General features: G+C 50.6%; 1 protein-coding gene across 6 annotated transcripts in view; it reads right to left on the bottom strand.

Moving 5' to 3' along the window:
• TAF1C (TATA-box binding protein associated factor, RNA polymerase I subunit C) overlaps positions 1 to 21,900 on the bottom strand; it is a 281,651-nt gene that overhangs the window by 147,089 nt on the left and 112,662 nt on the right. For all 6 annotated transcript variants that reach the window (XM_085627788.1, XM_085627783.1, XM_085627787.1 and 3 more), the window contains 3 exons: positions 7,933 to 8,050; positions 6,754 to 6,825; positions 5,778 to 5,913 (listed from right to left, as the gene is read on the bottom strand). In XM_085627788.1, the coding sequence (XP_085483914.1) occupies positions 5,778 to 5,913; positions 6,754 to 6,825; positions 7,933 to 8,050 (326 nt within the window). The remainder of the gene's footprint in view (positions 1 to 5,777; positions 5,914 to 6,753; positions 6,826 to 7,932; positions 8,051 to 21,900) is intronic.

Consider the following 21,900-nt stretch of genomic DNA (forward strand, 5'->3'; position numbering starts at 1 on the left):
GGACGCTCCCCCTTCGTTCAGGTACCGTGGGTAACTATGCACTTTTGGGGAAGATGCCCCGGACCGGAGAGCGAAAGGGACACTGACTGTTACCTGGGATCCCGTTCTCTGAGGGTCTCAACATCAGCCCTCTTAGTGGAACTGTTTGTTTTCTTGATTCTCTTTTGTTGGGGACGATTTGTTTTCTTACCCCTTGCATTTGGGCTTTCGTTGGGTTTCTGGTGGGGGGGGTCTTGGGGGAGGGCGGGAGGGACGTGGGGGGGGGTTGGGTGGGGGCGGGTGGGGGAAGGGTCAGTGGTGGTGGCCAGAAGTTGCTTGAGTGGAATGTGTGTGGGTCTCGATCTGCGAGGGTCCTGAGGGGAGGGCTGGGGAGGGTAGATGGGGGACGTCTTGCGGTGCGGGGTGGGAGTCGTGATCGGTTTAGAGGGGGCTTTTGTTTGGGGCGGTGTGGAGGGGAGCGGGATTGCTGGTGCGGGGGGTGCCGCTCAGGCTATGTGGCGGCTGGGGGTATGCTCCGGGGCTCTCGCAAGGGATGGTCTGGGGATTGCGGCCCTGGGGTGCGCTACTGGCCTGCTTTTGAGGAGGCATTTATGGATGGGGTAGGACTATGGATAGGGGGTTGTACTTTGTATGAGGGAGACATGGGAGAGCTGGAAGTCGTGCTGTGTGCCGAATGCCTGTCACCCTAGGTACTTGGAATGTGAAGGGGTTGAACTCTCCCCTGAAACGACAAAAGGTCTGGAAGTACATCCTGGATCACCATCTGGATGTGGTGAGCCTCCAGAAGACCCACCTGGCTCGGCGGAATGAGGCCCGGTTGAAGCATAAGCAATTCCCCCTTATTTATAGGTCCTCGGCGGCTTCAAAGCATAGGGGAGTGGCCCTACTGTTCCGTTCGACGCTTCACTTTCAGCCCTTGGGGGTCCGGGGTGACAAGGAGGGTAGGTGGCTTATTGTCAAGGGGGTGCTTCTTGGTAGGACTTGCTCGTTTCTGGTGCTGTATGCCCCCAATGTGGGGCAAAATAGGTTCCTCCTGGATCTGCTGCGCACCGTGGAGGACTTTGCGGAGGGGGCACTCTTCGTGATGGGAGATTTTAATTTGGTATGGGATCAGGACTTGGACAGCTCTCACCAGCGGAGGGCGGAGGCCGGTCTATTCTCCGACGAGACGCGCCGGCGGTTTGAAGAACTGGGTTTGTTAGATGGGTGGCGCTCCCTGCATCCCCTCTCCCGGGACTACACTTTCTTCTCCCATGTGCACCACTCGTATTCCCGCTTAGATCACATCTTTTATAGTCAATCCCTCCGGGGGTCCCTGAGAGAGGCCAGGATCTTTCCTCTCTCTATCTCTGACCACAGCTTGTTGGCGCTGGGCCTTCAGTGGGCGCCGGAGGGGGATGCCCTGCGCAGGTGGTACTTTCCGGCTTCCCTGGTACGGGACGAGCCTTCCTGTAAAGAGCTCCGTAAGGCAATCCGGGAGTTCTTCGCGCTCAACCCGGTGCAGGACACCTCGGTCTTTACTACCTGGGACGCATTTAAGGCGTCACTAAGGGGTAGTTGCTTGGCCATTAACGCGGCTCTTAATAGATTGCGGAGGACGGAGCGGGAGGCGTTAAGAGTCGGAACTCTCTGTGCTGGAACGAGCGCATAAGGCCCAACCTTCCAGACAAACGTTGCGGCCTCTGACGGCTCTTAGGGGCAAACTCCGGGCTCATTACAACAATAGGGCGGAGTTCACTCTCCTGAAGCTCCGCCATCTCTCCTACGCTCAGGGGAACAAGGTGGGGAGACACTTGGCCCGCCAACTGCGCCGTAAACGAGGGATTGCATAGGGGGCGTTCGTGACGAAACCGGCTTGTTGCAGCATCGTTATGCCGCCAAGGCTGAACGCTTCGGGGAGTTCTATGCGACGTTGTACTCGGGGGATTCCCTGGACCCTGTCGCCCAAAGGGAATATCTCCGCGCGCTCCCGCTCCCTTAGGTGTCTGGGGACTGGAACGATCTGCTTTCTGCCCCCATCTCTGGAGAGGAGGTGTTGGGTGCCATCAGGTCCCTGAAGCCCCACAAGGCGCCTGGTGCGGACGGGTTCACGGCCCTCTTCTACCAGACCTTTGCCGCTGATATTAGTGGCTTCTTGGTTCGATTGTTCAATGCTATGGCCGATTCGGGGGTTTCCTCTGCTTCTATGGCGGAAGCGGTCATCTCGGTCATCCCCAAGCCCGGTAAAGACCCCGCTGTGTGTTCGTCGTACAGGCCGATCGCCCTGCTTAATATCGATGCCAAACTTTACTCTTCTATTCTCGCGACCCGCTTGCAAGACCTGATGCCGGCTCTTATTCATCCGGATCAATCGGGGTTTATCAAGGGGCGTCAAACCCATGATAACACTAGGAGAGTGATCCACCTCATCGAGAAGGCCAACCGTTTCAGCATCCCGGCGGTCTTGATTGGTCTGGACGCCGAGAAGGCGTTTGACCGGGTGGACTGGCAGTTCCTATTCCGAACCTTGGAAGCTTTTGGATTCTCGGATAGATTCCTGACCATGCTCAAGGCCAATTATAGCAGCCCCGTTCTAGAGTCACGGTCAATGGCTACTTATCATCCTTTTTTCTGCACGCGCGGGGCACGCGGTAGGGGTGCCCTCTCTCCCCCTTATTATTTGCTTTGAGTATTGAGCCCTTGGCGTTGGCGATACGGGAACACCCGGATATACGAGGACTGCCTTTTACGGGCGAACAACATAAAATCTCCTTGTTTGCGGACGACGTCTTGCTCTCGCTTGCGGACCCTGCACACTGCCTCCCCCACGTGCAGACGGCTCTGGCGTGCTTTGAGGCAGTGACGGATTTTAAGGTGAACTATGACAAATCCTATATCCTGAACCTCATGCTTTCGACAGCGGAGGTGGATTGCCTCCGACCGCTTTCGCCCCTGCCGTGGACTCAGTCCTCTTTACTGTATCTGGGGGTTCATTTGACTCCCACAGTGGGGAAACTGTACTCGGCCAATTTCCCCCCTCTCCTAGCTATGATCCAGGCTGATATGAATCGCTGGAAGCCGCTGTTTATCTCCTGGCTGGGTAGGATACAAGCGATTAAAATGACGCTCCTCCCGAAGCTTTTATATTTATTCCAGGCTCTTCCTATTGTCCTGGACAGTGATTTCTTTCGCCGTGTGAAGACTCTTATGCTCCGTTTCGTGTGGCAGGGGGGACGGGCTAGATTTTCCTTTGCTGCTCTGCGGCGCCCTCAGGGGGAGGGTGGAGTGGGCCTCCCGGACCCGCTCCAAGGCAGCGCAGCTGCGGATATTGGTGGAATGGACCCAACCACTCTTGGAGAAGCACTGGCTCCACATGAATAGAAGTGTGACGGGGCGAACGATATGGGACTTAGTGTGGAAGCCTAAGGGGGATAGGCCCAAGAATGCATACATCAGCACGCCTACCGGTACCACCCTTAAGGTCTGGGATTCGGTTTCTGGGGACGAGCGGTGGACTACGTTCCCGTCGCCCTTCACTCCCATACATTTCAACCCGGCCTTCCCACCTGCAGTGCGAGAGGGGCCTTTTGATGCTTGGAGGGAGGGGGAAAGTCTTGCTCTCACGCATCTGTTTCATGGCTCTGCCCCACTTACGTTTGCCAATTGTGGACGGGATTATGGGGTTCCCCAGTCGGAACAGTTCCGCCACACACAAATGCTGCACTGGGCTCTGTCCTTGTCGGTTCGAGAGGCGGCGACTAGGCCGCCCACCCCATTTGAGGCCTTTCTATCACGCACCTCGACGATGCGCGGGGCCATTTCCTTTATTTACAGCCACCTCTTGGCTACCGCTCTCTCCCCGAGGCCGCGCTACATGGGCCTGTGGGAGGACATCCTGGATCGCGCCATCTCGGATGAAGAGCGGTCCCAATTGTGGAGAGACTTGGCCAAACACAATCAATCGGTGGAACTGCGCGAGGCACATCTCAAGACCATGATGGACTGGTACCTCTCTCCCGCCAAATTACACCGCATCTTCCCTAACTCTTCAGACAGGTGTTGGAGGGGCTGTGGTTTTCTGGGGGACTTTCGCCATATCTGGTGGGACTGCCCGATCATCCGCCCTTACTGGGAGGAGATACTGTCCCATATTAGGGAGATCCTGGGGTACCCGATCGCGGGCTCCTTGGCTCATGTGTTGTTGGGCCTTCGGGATCCCCTCCTCGAGCACCAGACGCGAGCGGACAAAAAGATCCTTTGGCTCTGTGTGGGGGCGGCTAAGATAACCCTGGCGGCGGCCTGGAAGAAGAGGGAGGCCCCGGCGATTTCTGTATGGCATGCGAGATTGTGGAAGTTGTTGAGCATGGAACAGATGGCGGAAGTCTCTCTGGGGTCCTTTAAGAATTTCATTTTCTGTTGGGGACCGCTGATTCGCTTTCTTTCTAAGGGGTTGCCGGCAGCGGTGTGTCCTCCCTCGGTTCGGGCCCTCCATTTGTTTCAGGTATGAGTATTAACAGAAGATTGCAATACGTGTGATTGCGAGCTACCACCACTGGGGGGGGGGGGGGGGGGAGGGTAGGAGGGTTGGGGGTAGTGGAGGGGTGGGGGGATTTCTCTTTTTCTTTGGTTCATTTTGACACTCCTGGAGGCGGAGGGGGGAGCCGGATCGTACTAGATTTGTAGTGACCGGCCCAGATAGCTCGAACTCTGCAGGGCCATGCCGCCAAGCAGGAGCTGGGCCCCTCCACTAGCTTTGATACTTCAGGCTAAGTCTTGGTCCTTCTGCAACTATACCGGCTGGCTGCTTAGCAGGGCCGGAGAACCGGACGCACTTTACGCTCTATGGCCTCCCCTCCTATTTTGCGTACCCCCTGCGAGGGAGGTTGTGCGGGACTGTCGCATGGTTTTTTCTTTCTGTGGTTGAGTAACAATGAAAAAAATATCTTTTAAAAACAAAAAGACCATTTACTAGCTAACGAGGCTTTGTTGTTTTTCACCCCTTCTTAGAGCCCCTGCCTCTCCACTCTACCTATGGCTGGAAGAATCAGACCCCCCCTCCCCCCCTGAAATTTTCAGTAACGCTCCCCACCCCCCCTCCCCCCCGAAATTTGGCTATAGTTGCGCCTCTGATCACCAGACAAGTGCGCGTTTGTCCATCAGAAATGTAACTGAAAACATCAGATCTTCAGAATCGGTGCAGGGGTCACTTCCTTGACTGACTTCTCTTTCCCTTTCAGCTGGGGAGATGGAAGGCTCACTTTGGCAGAGCGCCAGAGTAGCCTCACGCACGGAAAGAGGCGCCGTGTGTACAGAAATCAGTGGGGGTCAGATGAGCACTGCCTTGCTAGGAAAAAAGAAGGCTCACGTTGGCAGAGCGCCTTTAAAAAAACAAGAAAAGACGAAAACAACAACACCTAAGGCGTAACAATATAGTACTTCTAAGGCGTAACAATATAGTACTTAGACTGTGCTGCATCCGGCGGAAACGGAAACAAAAAGAAGGGACATAATAGGAGGATTACCCATTGGCAAACAAGTTTTTGTGAAGGACAGTAACACAGACAAGAGCGACGATGGATTGAACCAATGGGAAGGCAGCAGGCGGGACACAAGTCCATTTCAAATCCTTTTCCTCTACTACAGGTCATCCTGACAGCGCACGCGCTGTGTAGGCTCGACCTAAAAACAGTACATGGGCATTAATTTCAAATAAATAATTTTTTCAAAGGCATCTCTAAGGCATAGAGAAAATGTAGCTGTACTTTGCATCACAACATGGGAGTTCCTGGCACACTTACTCTAACATCTGTCATCTCCAGACCGGTCCTGTCCACGTATGTCATAATGCGAGGGTGGGCAGTGAAATCACTCCACCGCCACTTGGAATGATCATTAAAGAAAAGATTATCTGTGTCCTGACGCACCCGATCCAGGCTGCAAAGAAACGTAAAAGGTAACAGAGGTTATGTGAGTGAGAGTAACTACAAGCATAACAAGAGTAACACTTTTTAAAAATGTGTTATTTATTTTAAACAGCATGCATACAGTGGGCACTGTGGAGTGGTCTGAATTTACACAGGCGAGGCACTTAGGTGGCTGAGAATCAGTGACACTAAGAAGACCTCAGTGACACAATGAAGGGCTCTTACAGTCTAGAGACTGAGGGTTGATTTCATTCCCTTCCACAGCAAGGCAAAGTGGCCTTAGATCTGAGGGAACCTAGGAGAGGGCCCTGACCGTCTGCCCAGGACAGGACATTTCTGCCTGAGGCCCACTGGCGTGAGTAGCGTATGCTCAGAAATCTTTCATCCACATTCATCTTAACTGCACTGAAAACAGAACAAACAGAAGAGGCCCATGATGCAACACTATTTTTACTGTGAGTCTGTCGCACCCCATGGTGAGTATCCATGGAGCTAGACCCAGGGGCTACCTCAACTAGAGGATATATGATTCTCCGTGACCAGCTGCGAGAGCTAGGACAGCCCTCCAGCAAGACAGAAAGCTGAGTGATGGGGGTAGAGAGGACACACAAAGAGACACGTCACCAAGACTGAATATAATGTGGCAGGCATGAGGTCTAACACCAAAAAGATTCGGTTGGAGTTAGATGGCAGGTTCCAGAGATGTCGCCGTTTGGAGGAATGTGCAATTGCTGCTTTGTTGTGTTTTTTTATTTGTGCTCGTGTTGTGTGAACATGTCATCGAGAAGGTTTCAGAATAGGGGGTTACAATGAGGGAACAATTTCACAATTCAAGTGGTTTCCTTCTTACCCGAGCTCCACATTCCACAAGTACATGGACCCTCCTTCCGTGCAGACCACAAGCTCCCCGGGGATGTGTGGGCTACAAGAAAAGAGAGTATACCTGAATCAATGAAAATGCTATGTATTTCCACCAATGCTTCAACAGAAAGGGAGTGTTTGATAGAGTGTCATCCTTTTTGATTTCTGGGCTGCCTTATGCTCCAAAAAGCCATCCAGAATGCGTGGGCCTCTTCACAGAGGCAATGATGAAATGCTTGTTATATACTCAAGATTAGTGGCATGAGACCTTTTGTAAATACCGTCATCATCACGATGCTGTCAAGATGAATGCAAATAATTACAACATTATCAGCCATCTGTAACACTCATTTCTAAGAGGTAGCAGTATAGGTTCCAAACTTTAACATACAGGGCGTACCATGCTAAGGGGTAATGCCTGCCCAGCCGGGGGCAGTTCCTGCGCAAAGCATGGCAGAACCATGCGGCAGCAGGGTGTCAAATATAGCCTGAGCAAAGGGCTGCTTGAATATCCTTCACTTCCTCGGTGTTCTGCAAAACAGGCCTTGCCACACCCTTTCAGATCTGGCATACCACAGGGCATGCACCAACCTGTGCACTCTTCCACACATTCCTGGCATCTCCCAGGGAAATGGCCCTAACCCAAGTGTTGACTGATCGGATTCTCCCTGAGTGCAACCACCAGCTGTGGTCTCCATGCTCGGCGCCCCGCACTCTGGGCTGGCCCAACGAGGGCGACCATTGCCTGTAACCTCTGCAAATGGATCCCAGATTCCAGCCCGCACTACCCAGCAGCAAGGAACGTTTAAACTCCACTTTGACAAACCCAAGATTATGCAGCCATGTTCAACACCAGCTAACTCCATCATCATGCTTTCCTTTTAAGCCAGTCGGGGTTCTCAGTCGGGACTGAAATCACGACAGTGACTCCCCTCCTTCACTGCCTGCCACTGCCACCTGCATTTTACCATGAAGGAGCTGTACATTGGGCTTGGAGAGGGGAAAGTGGGTCTTCTGCAGCTATAGAATTCGGGGCTTATTTAGAAGCCCCTTGCGCCACAGATGCGTCACTTTTCGCCCCTATTAAAAGAGACGCACCGGCAGCACAAGGGGCTTGTAAATAAGCCCCTTAGTATCTTAGAATCAAACAGTAATTCACACCATTTACCTGACATTTATGCAAGTTGTGATGTTCTCAGTCTGCACAACCTGCACAGGAGTGGGAGGTTTCTGTCTGGAAAGCTTCCAGGCTGCACAGTGATAATCTGAACGCAAGCCAACAAAAACTGAAAACAGATGGGGAGAAAACGGGTTACAAAACTTGAGTGAATCTCAAACTTAAATGCAGAATCAAGCATGGAACAATATATGTCAAGAGCAGCGTGAAACTCCACAGGCGGAAGGTGAGAAACAAAAGAGAGACAGAGCAAAGTAACAGCACAGTCAGATATACAATAATTCCAACATTAAAAAAGCAACCAGCTCTACAAGACAGTATTAAATCCTGCAAGAGGGCAGAGGCACAGTATGAAGTAGGAAAGAATGCCAAGGAAGGAATAATGCGTTTGAGGGCTGGCCGCTGAACCCCCTGGACCACCTCGTCCCTCAGAGGTTTCAGAGGACTCGCCGTCCTGGGGGAACTCTCATCAGAGCTGGGGAGATACAAAAGGAATCTAAAACAAGCTTACAGGACATGGAGTCAAAAATAGAATGAATCCAGAAAGTTCATTTACAAGAAAGCAATGAAGAACCATCACTATGCAGTCAGAGAAGCTAGAGTCACCTATTTCAGCAAAACCATTGACAATGCCCCAAACTCGCCTAAACAACGATTCAAGTTGGTGAATTGTCTCATGAAGCCGGCCAGGAGGCAGTCCGCCCCCCCCCCTCCCACCGAGGCTCGCTGTAATAGGTTTGCAAACTATTTGTTTTAGAAAAAGTCAATAATATCCTTCATGCTCTGCCAACAGACTGCAGCCTCATCAAGACCCCCATGTAGAAAGTACAGCTTCAGAAACGATGGACGGCCTTTCAAGTAATCAGGAAGGAGGCCACTGAACAGATTATAAAATCAATCAAATCAGGACCACCGCAGGACCCAGCTCCCCCAGACATATTTAGGAAAGGGGGAAATGCAATTCTGTCTATTTTGAGAGACATTCTTAACTATTCTTTGGAGAGCGGAAGTGTCCGTCCTGCTGGCATGGAATCACGCAATTGGGAGACCCCTGCTGAAAAAACCCTCAGCTGATCCTTTACGTGATGAGAACTATAGGCCTATCTCTCTTCTGCCAGGGGCAAGTACAGCCCTGGAGAAGTTTGGGAACAAACACCTCTCCTCATTTCTGGAGACGCAGGCTATTTTACATCCATCTCAAACAGGTTTGACACCTGGAAGCAATTTAGAAACTGCCTTGCAGCTACAGAAAAACTACGAAAAATTCTGGATCAAGGGGGCTCGGCGGCTATGAATTGATTGAATCGGAGCGCAGCCTTCGGATACAGTCTCCGATCCCGTTCGCATTCAGAAGTTGGAGGAGGCTGGAATTTCTGTGATTGCTGCATTTCTTGAAAGCAGAAGCTTCAAGTGTGTGAAGGGGTCCTTGTTCCCTGCCACCCACCCTTTAAAGTGTGGGGTCCCTTAGGGGTCTTATTTAAACCCCACTTTATATGTTCTCCAGCTGGCGAAGACAGTGCGGGCTCAAGGTCTTTCATGGTATCTCATGCAGACAACACACAGATTAACATTTCTCATATACCCAGCATACAGGAAAAGCTTCTAACCAACTAAATGCCTGTCTAAAACACATAACAGACTGGATGTCCACCAACAGCCCAAAATGAAACGGAGAAAAACACAAGTGTTAGTTGTTGGCAATGACCCTTCTTGCTGGATGGAAATTTGCTGGCCTGACAATCTTGGTGAGCATCCCTCTCCCAACTCAGAGGTCAAGAGCCTAGGCCGGTTTTAGATTGACAACAAACTTTCCATGGAGGTCCAGGCTAGGAAACCTGCATCATGCTTTGGACTACTAAGGACACAGACAACTACTAAGTTGGTTGCCGGGCTCCTCTCGAAACGTCGTAATGCAAAGACTGGTGATTTCACACTTGGACTAAGGAAACTGTGTATTTTAGAAGTCCCAAATCTGTGGTGAAGAGGCTTCAAGTGATCCAAAGTTTTGTGGTTCAGGTTCTTTTAAAACTCCCCCAACGAATCAGTCGGTCACATTGCCCTTAGCAGCTCTACATTCGCTACCAGTGCATCAGAGAATCCAATTTAAGACCCTTTGCTTAGCGCATCGAGCTATGCATATGAAAGACCTGCAGCGGATGCAGCCATTGTTGAGTCGCTACAATCCCAGGAGATCACTGCGATCTGCTGACCAAAGGCTGCTTTTCGTCGCCAGGATTAAGGCGGCAAAGTGTGGTGGGCGCTCCTTTGCCTACTAACCCCCCAAACTTTGGAATGCCCTCCCTTTTTGGAGCACAGAAAGAACCAATTGGAATTTAGTTTTAGGAAACACTCGAAGACATTCCTTTTTAGGTTTTGCCTGCACACCGCTTACGCTGTGCTTGTAAAATCCATTGGATTTAATATAAATTTTAAAAGGTGCTTACATCTCACCCTCGCTTTTCATTGGTTCGGGTGCTTGCCACTTACTTTTTCTTCATTTCTATTGGCTGTAGCATACTATTTCCTGTTGTTCCTCTGTGTATTTCTCTTATCAGTCTCCCATCGGCCAAATACTGTGCTCAGCAGCTTTTGTGGAACTTTTTTTTAAGCGGCTCAGCATGTGGGTCACTACAAGAGCTACACCCTTGCTTTAAATGTACAGCGCTACACGAGCACCATGGGCTCAGCGCGTGGAGACCTTGTGATCCCAGTTCTGCGTGATAGGAAGCCAAGCACCGGTTGCAGCGGCACTCACCATTCCTCCATGGGGAACGTGCACTCACCAGTCTCCCAAGGGTCGAAGCGGGCACCCAATATAGTATTTATGTTTTCTCGATCATTGCTCGTTTTGTATCTGTTTGCCTACTGCAAAATGCGCTACTCACTTCTTTTGTTTGCGTTCAGAAAAAGAAGAAAATATAAATGAACTCTAAAACAAAATGTGCAGGACCAGCTTCGGGTACGCCTCTATATTAAGATTCAAGCAGATCAGCTTACAAGACGGCTGGCACTCCTTTGTGTGAGAAAGTGCCTCTTTTGACATGGTTAGCACCCAATTGTGCCTGGTATTTGATGTGGTTTTGATTGTAGTGCACGGGGTCCCTGCGAACCAGGCCCCCTGTGCCAGTGATTCTTCCCTAAAACTATTCCACAATTGGCCCTTAATGCCCCAGTAAACCCCTAATAAATGATACCTAGGTACCTAGGGCATTGGGACTGAAGAGGGTCCCCTAGGGACCCCTCACTTAGGCCACGCAGACTGCCACAGCGTATGGCCTGGTTCAGACAAAACAATCAAGTCGACATAGCACACTGCCTGTGGGCCATGCCAACTAGCACTGCCTAAGGTATAGGTAAGTCACCCCTCTAGCAGGCCTTACAGCCCAACAGCAGGGGACACTATATCACAGGTGTAGGTATATCTGCATGAACAGATATGCCCCTACAATATTTAAGTTTATTCTTAGATATTGTAAGCGCCAGGGACGCCATAGAGAGCACATGGGCTGGTAACTCGACAACCCATGTTCCCCAGCACCATGATGGCTTTTCTGAACTCAGGAGGTTTTGGTATCAAACTACTCCTCTCAATAAACCCACACTGATACCATGTAATCAGAGGGCACCTCAGAGGTGCCCACAGAAAACCTACCACATCTGGTGTGGTCACAAACTGGCATTAGGCAGCCTGCCAGCACCAGACTTGTTTCTTGACCCCTGGGTCGAGAGCACCCCATTCTCTGGGTCCAAAAACAAAGCACAACCTGGGTGGAGGCGTCACACCTCTTCCCCCATGATGGGCACAGTACTCGAGAGGGAAGCGTCAAAGGCCTACCGCCCTTGTAATGCGACACCAAGCCTCTGCTGCTAGCAGATGGCAAACCCCGGTTTAGAACCCCACTTAGGATGTGAAAACCTAGGAAGAATAGGGGGTGTGCCCATCTCTGCCAACTCCACCCCCAAGATGGGGGAGGCGAGGTGAAGCACATCTTTCAGTCCCCGCCATCTTGAAGATGGGGAGCTCCTCCAATCAGTGATAGGACTATGCCCCCTCCCACAGAAGAAGGACCAGTGACTGACTCTACGCCAGCCCTGTCAGAATGTCTGCTGCCTGTAGCCTCGGCTACAGAAGAACAACTCATCCTGCAGGCCCAGCCACCTCCAAAGCCCTGGGAGGACAGCCAGAACCACAAACTCACCTCCAGGTCCACCTCTGCACCAAACGTCCATGGCCCGGGTCTATGTGGCCAACCGGTCCTGTGAAGGTTCCCCACTGCTTCAGAACCTGAGTCCACAGTGGGCTGACCACTGCCGGGCTCCACCTAGACACCTGCAGCCTCAATCCGAAGACTTCCCCTGACCGCAACCGGCCCGGTAAGAGTTTCCGACACCTAAGGACACACCTGCACGTAAAGCACTTGGGCCTAGGCGATCCTGACGGACGGTGTCCCTACGTACCCTAGCATCTCTACTTACTTGGGTCGCTGTGGGTTTTCTTCATCCGGCCTCCTGGCCTGAGCCTGCAGCCTTTCTTCAACATCAATCTCCCTATTGAATTGCATTGGACACCCGACGCTGGGTTGGCACTCTGCACCTGGCCGCTCTTACGCCCATGAGGGTGCAAGTTTGGTGCTGCCTTGTGGTCCCCCTTGTACTGATCTTACCTCAAACCCAGGAGATCAACCCCTGACACTCCTTTACTCACCTGTGAGCAGCACGTCTTCGAAGGCCCCTAGTTACCATTGATTAACATTGGGCTCCAATCCCGAATCTGACCCGGCTGCCTGTGTCGCAGGTGGTGCAGTTTTGGTGCCAATCTGAACCTTGCCCGGTGCTGATCGAAAATCCAAAGACTGGAATTGAAAGTTGTGTACTTACCTGTAAAACTGTATTATTGTTTTCCTCATTAGATAACATTGCAAAGCTTAAACATTGCACTAAGTTTCCACTGTTTAAAGTGAAAAGTATTTTTTCTTGGAAAACGCACTTACCGTAGAAGGTATATCTTAGTCTTAAAATAAAACTTCAACAAAGCATATTTTTCTAAAATTAGTGTGGATCTCCTTTTTGAGTGGTGTGTAATTTATTGATCACTGTGTGCATAACAAATGTCTTACACTCCTCTGTGTTAGGCCTATGGCTGCTCCCCCAGGCTACCACAAAAAGAGCACATTGAGTTTGCATTGAACCCTATACACTTCTGGGGGAATAATTGGACTCTTTGCACTGTATAACCGCCTAGTGGTATACCATATACAGAGCCAGCTTCCTTTACTGATGATATCACAGATGACATCATCCAGTGATTGTGAGCATTTTCTTAAAGTTTATGATTGTCAAACATATTATACTAAGGTACTAGAAAATTACATTAGTATACTTTACATACAACTAATGAGTGATTCCATTTCTAACATATAGTATGTGAGTGGCTGTGTGATTGTCTGAAGAGTGGTTGTCTGAGTGGCTATATGGATGTGTGAGTGGGTATGTGAGTGGATGTTTGGGTGAATAGGTGGGTGAGCAAGTGACTGTATGGGTGGGTGAGTGGCTGTATGGGTGGGTGAGTGGCTGTATGGGTGGGTGAGTGGGTGTGTGAATGGTTGCAGGTGTGGGTGAGTGCCTCTATGAGTGTCTGTATTGGTGAGTAAGTGGGCGTGTGTGTGTGGGGGGGCTGTACGGATGGGTGAGTGGCTGTGTGAAAGGCTGTATGGGTGGGTGAGTGGCTGTATGGTTGAGTGACAATGTGTAAGTGGATGTATGGGTGAGTGAGTGGCGGTTTGAATGGGTAAGTTAGTAGGTATGGGAGTGGCTGTACTGCACAGTCAGTGTCTGTAGGTGTATAGGTGAGTGAGTGGGCGTGAGTGCTTGTAGAGATATGCGAATGGGTATGTTGGTGGTTGAGTGAGTGGCTGTGTCAGTGGCTGTATGGGTGAGTAAGTATCTGTGTTAGTGGCTGTATAAGTGAGTATGTGACTGTAGGGGTGAGTGAGTGGCTCTATGGATGAGTGGGTGTGTGAGTCATTGGGTTGGTGTGTCTGAGTGGTTGTGTTGGTGGGTGAGTGGTTCTGTGGATGATGTCATCAGTGATGTCATTGAGCAGCTCATGAGTGATGCAAAATGGGAGGTCATAAGCAGTGCATTGTGGAGGCGTAAGTTATAGCTAGCTATATCTGCTGAATTTCACTGGTTCTGTACGAGTGAAATCTGAGCCCAACTAGAACGTCTCTGTAACCTTTGGTTTCTGCTGTGAGTTTCTAAGGTTTTTTTTAATTCTTTTTCCTAGCTATAACACTCCTGTAACCTTAGGTTTATTTCAATGAATTTCTAAGGTTTTTTTAATTTAATTTCTTAACTATAAATTCCCTATAGCCTTTGTTTTATTCAGTGAATTTCATTTTTTTTTTAACAAAGTAATATTTAATTACCATACGTTAATCTAACTTCTGCCACGCGTGGCTGCATTGCTGTTAAAAAAAACATATACAAAATGTTCATTTTCATTTTAGAGAGCATGGTAGCTAGGTGTGACAGTCCTCCCATAATACATTACATACATACCACAAAGAGACCAACAATAATATTGACATCAGGTATGCAAACTCAGCACCAATGCTCTCTCTGCCTCCCCTCTCCTAGGGCCCTGAACTGCAACGTCACTCTATGCTCCCTATTTCCAAGGTGGTCTCCGACCTCCATTCACAGAGGCACAGGGGCTTCGAGTATCACGCATCTAAACTTAGAGCAGTAGAGAGGGGCTGAGTGTACCACGCATGACTCCCTAGGGCTGGCCGCCAGCAGCAGCAGCAAGAGATCTGGAAGACATGTTGGCCTCAGGCTCTTTCAGTGAGAGTGCAGAGAGCAGCAAGTGTATCTAGACAGTTTGTGAGGTAGTTTTGTGGCCTCACACTCGTGGGGTGTTGGGAATGAATGTGCCTGAGCTCAGACAGCCAAGCTCTCTGCTGGAGAGTACTCCTTCTCTCTGAAACCTGATCTGCCTAGACGGCCTTTCATATAGACACACAGGCCAGTATCTGTTGTAAAGAGAGAGATGGCAGACGGGACACTCCTGGGGGAGCACTATATAGGGATGACCTCCTCAGCCTGCCTCAGTACCACTGGCCACAGCAGAGCCCGCTCAGCATCTTCTCTCCATCAGACCCAGGACTTCAGCACCAACTGGAGGAGAGGAGTTGGCCGAACGGCTAGGGCAGTCGACCTCGAATCTGGGGAACTGGGTTTGAGTCTCGGACAAGACGCTGAACATCCTGTGGTTTTGGACAAATAAATCTCCCCGTGCCTAACAAAAATGAACGTGTCCTCGTGTAACGCAACTGGTGCTATGCAAAGCGTTCTGATACCAGATTCGGGTCAAGTATGCGCTATATAAAACAAAAGGAAAAAATAAAAACTGTGAGCAGGCTACTCAGCAAGGCCCTGAGCCCCAGCCTTACTTGCCTCTCTAAGTCACCAGCTGCAGAGGCCTGCATTTCAATCAATCAGGGGTTTATAACGTGCACTACTCACCCGTGAGGGTCTCAAGGTGCTGAGGGGGATGGGGGACAGCTCCAGATCAGTCGAAATGCCAGTTCTTGAGGTCCCTCCTGAAAGTGTGCAGGGTTGAGGAACGTCTGATGTTCATGAGGAGCTCGTTCCAGGTCTTGGGTGCGATGTGGGAGAAAGCTCTCCCGCCAGTTCTGTTCTTGCGGATCCGGGGGACCTCTGCCAGGGCAAAGTCGGCGGAGCGGAGGTTCCTCTTGGGTACGTGGAATGATAGTCTCTTGTTGAGGTATTTGGGTCAGATGTTGTAGAGGGATTTGTAGGCGTGGGTTAGGAGCTTGAAGGTGACCCTCTTCTCGACAGGGAGCCACTGAAGATCTCGTAGGTGTTTGTGGCGTGGGGTCCAGAGGACAAGTCTGACATATATATATATATATATATATATATATATATATATATATATATATATATATATATATATATATATCTATATCACAAAAGGATCCCAGAGCTACAACCATCCACACGAACGGCGTAACAACAGGAAACAGGCTCCGCAGGCAAAGTTGATAGTTAGTGATGATTTATTCCAGCATCAAATGTCCAAATGACGCGTTTCGGCCTCAAGACATGCGGCCTTGATCACATAGCGCTGTAATGGTGAGGGAGTGCAATATATACAAGTGGTGGTGGCAGTATTTTCACTATGTTCATCGTAATGACTGCACTGTTTTGCAACGTGTGGTGACTATGGGTAAATGCAGTAAGTCAACGGTATTGCATCACAACATTTTACTACAGTGAGTAAGGCCAGTGTATTTTTACTATGTTCATCGTAATGACAGCACTGTTTTGCAACGTGTGGTGACTATGGGTAAGCGCAGTAAACCAACTGTATTGCATCACAAAATTTTACTACAGTGAGTGCAGCCAGTGTAAACAGACTATATAATGCCATCTGTCTAACTAAGCCAGTGATTGCCTGAGTCATACTGCAAATACAGCACGGTTACCTGTATGGGAGTGAATATGCTACTTACCAGTATGCATCTGTTCTTGGCATGTAGGGCTGCTGACATTCATATTTGTGCATAGATCGCCGCCTAGTGTTGGGTCCGGATGTTTGCACGTTGTTGTCCTGGAAGAGTCTTCGAAGTATCCTGGGATAGGTGACTCCTCCCCTGGACTACAGTGCGCATGGGCATCCTCTCCATCCTCAGATTGTTTTTCGCCATTGTGGCAGTGATGGAGTAGATACAGAAAGTGATGACCATGCTTTACAGTAATTCTGAGAGCTGCAGCTGCTACAGGCGCCGGGGAGGAGGGAGGGCGATATGAATGTCAGCAGCCCTACATGCCAAGAACAGATGCATACTGGTAAGTAGCATATTCAGTTCGAGGCATGTGGGCTGCTGAATTCATATCTGTGCATAGAATATATAGCAGTGCCCTCTTATTAGCGGCGGCTACCAGTGCCAGCTGCAGCGGTCTGAAAAAGAGTTTTGAGAACAGCCTGTCCTACAGCCGCTTGCTGTTTTGATTGCACATCTACACAATAGTGTTTGGTAAATGTATGTGTAGTGGACTAGGTGGCTGCTCTACATATATCATGCAAAGGAATGTTTCCTAGGAAAGCCATGGAGGCCCCTAACTTACATGTTGAGTGGGCTCGTGGTGGAATCGTTAATGTGAGTTTAGCCTTTTGATAGCAAATTTGAATACATTTAACGATCCATCTGGCTATACCTGCTTTGGAGATAGCGTTACCTTTGTGGTGTGGGGCAAAGGCAACGAAAAGCTGTTTTGTTTTCCTAAAGGGTTTGGTCCTGTCGATATAATACATGAGGGCCCTTTTTACATTTAGTGTATGGAGTGCCCTTTCTGCGACAGTCTGTGGGTTTTGAAAGAAAACAGGCAGTTCAATCGTTTGATTCATGTGGAACTGCGATACCACCTTGGGCATGAATTTGGGGTTGGTACGGAGTACGACCCTGTTGGCGTGAACCTGTATAAATGGCTCTTGGACGGTTAGTGCCTGGAGTTCACTAACTCTTCGTAAAGAAGTTATCGCTACTAGGAAAGCTACTTTCCAGGTAAGGAATTGAATCTCGCATGAGTGTAGAGGTTCAAAGGGTGGACCCATCAGGCGTGTGAGGACCAAGTTGAGGTTCCACATTGGGGCTGGTGGGTGGCTAGGTGGAATGACTCGTTTGAGTCCTTCCAAGAATGCCTTGATGGCAGGCACTCTGAATAGAGAGAGGTGCTGCCTGGTCTGCAGATAGGCTGATATTGCGGTCAAATGGACACGTATAGAGGTGTACGCCAGATTGCATCGGTATAGGTGTAAGAGGTAACAAATGATGTTTTGGATGGATGCGTCTAGCGGGTTAATGTCATTATTATTGCAATAAATGACGAACCTTTTCCATTTGGCTGCATAGCAAGCTCTGGTAGTGGGTCTCCTGGCCTCCTTAATGATATCCATACAGTCAGGTGGCAGGTTTAGGTAGCCAAACTCTAGGACTTCAGGAGCCAGATTGCCAGGTTCAGCTGTTGCGGATCTGGGTGCTGAATCTCTCCATGGTTCTGCGTCAAATGCGCGGGTTTGATCCGCAGCCTTTGATGCGGCACCACGGAAAGTTCGAGAAAGGTGGTGTACCACGGCTGACGTGCCCACGTTGGAGCAACCAGGACGAGTGTCAGTGAGTGTTGTCTGAGTTTGCGTGCCACCAGCGGTATCAGTGGTGCTGGGGGAAAAGCGTACGCAAATCTGCCGGACCAGTTCATCCATATCGCATTGCCCTGCGACTGCGGATGTGGGAACCTGGCGGCAAAGCTTTGGCATTTTGCGTTTTCGCTTGTGGCGAATAGGTCTATCTCTGGATGACCCCACTGCTGGAAGTACGGTTGGAGTACTGATGGGTGTAATTCCCACTCGTGCATCTGGTGGCTGTGTCTGCTGAGCAGATCCGCCATCTGGTTGTCCTTGCCGGGGAGGTGTTCTGCCATGAGGAACATGTTCCTCTGAATGGCCCACTTCCACATGCTCTGAGCCAGATGAGACAACTGTGGAGAGTGTGTTCCTCCCCGCTTCTGTATGTAGTACATGGCAGTCATGTTGTCCGTTCGGATCAACACGACTTTGTTGCACAAGTGTACTTTGAATGCTTTCATAGCCAGGAAGATTGCCATCAGCTCTAGAAGGTTGATGTGCATCTTCTTTTGTTGTTGTGTCCATAGTCCCTGCACTGTGTATTGGAGTACATGAGCTCCCCATCCCTGGAGAGACGCGTCCGCTGTCAGTATTATCTGTGGGACAGGCTCTTGGAACGGTCGGCCCTTGCAAAGGTTTTGTGGATTCCACCAATGCAGAGAGTTGTATGCCCGACCGCTCACCAACACTAGGTCTTTCAACTGTCCTTGAGCCTGATTCCACTGACGTGCTAAGCACTCCTGAAGCGGGCGCATATGTAATCTCGCGTGTGGGACTATGAAAATGCAGGAGGCCATCATGCCTATCAACTGCATGAACACTCGCGCGGGAAGGGAGTGTTGTGGTTTGAACTTGGAAATCAGCATTTGCATGCTGTTGATTCTCACTAAATTTGGCTGAGCTGTGGCCGCCAGAGTGTCTATAGTCGCACCTAGGTACTGTTGTACGTGTGCGGGCTGGAGATGGGATTTTGGGTAATTTAGTGAGAAACCCAGACTGTGAAGAAGGTGAATGGTGCGAGACATGTGGCTGGCACATTGCTGGGCTGACTTCGCTTGAACGAGCCAGTCGTCCAGGTAAGGGTAGACGTGTATGTGCTGCCTCCGTAGATGTGCCGCCACAGTAGCTAGGCACTTTGTGAACACCCTGGGTGCTGTCGTGACGCCGAAGGGAAGGACTTTGAATTGGTAGTGCTGCCCTTGAACAGTGAACCTGAGGTATTTCTTGTGTGAGGGGTGAATGGGTATGTGGAAATACGCATCCTTGAGGTCCAGTGTGGCCAGAAAGTCTCCCTGCTTGAGCAGCGGGAGGACTTGCTGTAGAGTGAGCATGTGAAAATGCTCGGAAAGAATGTAGTGGTTCAGGGGTCTCAGGTCTAATATAGGTCTGAGTGACCCGTCCTTTTTCGGTATTAAAAAATACAGGGAGTACACTCCCGTACCTTGTTCGTGGACGGGTACGACCTCTATTGCGCCTTTTAGTAACATACTTTGCACCTCCTGCTGTAAGAGCGTTAAGTGCTCTGAGGACATAGGACGGTTTTTTGGAGGTATTGTGGGTGGAGTCGAGGTTAATTCTAGACAGTAACCGTATTTGACAATATCTTTGACCCACCTGTCCGTGGTGATGGAGTTCCACGTGGACAGGAACCTTTGTAGCCTTCCCCCGACAGGTGTTATGTGGTCGGGAGGAAGGGAGAGGGCGTCACTGCTTGTTCTTGGGGGAGGACCTGGTGTTGCCGTAGCCGCGTCCTCTGCCCTTTGTGCTGGAGCCACGATAACCACCCCGGGTGTTTTTATCGTAGGTGCTTTGTGTATTGCCCTTGTTGTATGTTTGCTGTGACCCCTGTCCTATACCTGCTCCTCTATTTCCGGGGCGACGAAAGGAGCCGCTCCGAAAGGACTGCGTTTGTAGGGCCCCCATGGACTTTGCAGTGTCTGTGTCCTTTTTTATTTTCTCTAGGGTGGTGTCAACCTCCGGGCCGAATAAGTAGTCGGGGTTGACAGGTTGGTTGAGGATGTTGTTTTGTACCTCCGGTTTGAATCCGGAGATTCGCAACCAGGCATGTCGTCGCAACATGACACTAGTGTTTATGGCTCTGGCAGCTGTATCTGCGGCATCCAGTGCACACTTAATGGATGCATTTGTGAGCAGTTGTCCCTCCCTGAGGAGGATCTCTGCACCTTCTTTGTATTGGTCAGGGAGATGTTGGAGTAGTTGTTCTAGTGTATCGTAGTGCGCTCGATCGTAGCGAGCGAGGAGCGCCTGAGTGTTGGCAATGCGCCATAGGTTAGCTGCCTGGGCGGCAACCCGTTTGCCGGAGGTCTCTAGCACCTTGGACTCTTTGTCCGGGGGAGGAGCATCACCTGTTTGCGAGTGTGCCCTCTTGCGAGCATTCGCAACTACAATGGAGTCCAGAGGTAACTGGCCTCTAATGTACGTAGGGTCCCCAGGCGCCGATCTGTACTTCTTGTCGATCCTGGGGTTTATCACTCTTGCCCTAGTGGGTTCCTTGAAGATGTCCTTTGCTGGTTTGAGGACACCCTTCAACATGGGCAGAGTTTTTACATGTCGTTCTGAGGATGCGAAAGTATCCATAAGGAAGTCGTCCTCGACGGTGTCAGAGTGAAGTTGCACCCCATGATTGGCTGCAGCACGTTCAATTAGAGCGTTGAACGCGGCAGTGTCCTCTGGGGAGATGTTTTTGCTCCATAGAGTTGCGGGTCCTGTGCATCCAGAGGTGCACCTGAGTCTACAGGGTCATCCCAAGCTTGATCAGGGTCCTGTTGGCCTTCAAGGTCCATGTCTCCGGGGTAGGGGACTTGGTCACACATGTAGTCCTCCAAAGCCTCCGTGTCGGAGTGTGTGGGAGAGAATGACTGTGGATCCCTGTAGGGGGAATGGAGAGGTTCATAAAGAACTGGTTCTGAAGCCACTGGCAGCTTTCTTTTAAGCGGGATCCGGAAGGAGTCCAAAGCTGGCTCCGAAGTTATTCTCTGTTTGTGGATTATCATCCTGCCGGTGTCAGCGTCGATGAGATGTGATGGAGACGTCTCCGCAGGAGAGCGTTCGGCAGGAGTAATCGTGGTGTGGGTGACCCGTGTCCTGATTTGGAATAGTTTTGGGGCCGTGGATGGTGGCAGGCCAAAAGTAATGTTGGCTGGTGCCGAAGAGGCTGTTGGAGCTTTTATCGGCTCGGAGCCCGACGTGTCTTGAAGGACCGTTTTGTTTTTGGCGCGTTGCGTCGCAACGGGTCGCACCTGGAGCGCCATCGATTCCTTCGCGCCGACCGGTTCAGTAGAGGTGGGCGTCGATTTTTTCGGCGCCGGTGAGACATCGAGTCGAGGGGCGGTAATGGCCGTCGACGTCTTCGATGAGTGTGGCTTTGGTGGTGCCGTTGAAGCGGTGTGAGACGCAGCAGGCAGCTTGACCTTTGGGGTCGGAGCCGATTGCGTCGGTGCCGGGAGCCGAGTAGGTTTGGTGGCACCGAAGGTCTTTTTCTTTATGTCGACTCCGACGTCGGCCGCTTCGAGCTCGGCACCGAAGTCTCGTTTGGTGCGCTCGGTGCCGACGGGTTTTGCTGGCGTCGAAGGTGTGGTGGGCCTCGATCCGACCAGCGCTACTTTCGGTTTCGGTTTCAGTTGAACCAATACAGCTTTTGGTTTCGGTTTCGAAGAAGGGAAACCAGCCGGTTTGGGCATTAATGGCTGCCGCTGAATGTCCGTGGCCGGGCCCGAGGGCGGGGC

Source organism: Triturus cristatus, chromosome 2_1 (genome assembly GCF_964204655.1).
Source record: "Triturus cristatus chromosome 2_1, aTriCri1.1, whole genome shotgun sequence".
NCBI lineage: Eukaryota > Metazoa > Chordata > Amphibia > Caudata > Salamandridae > Triturus > Triturus cristatus.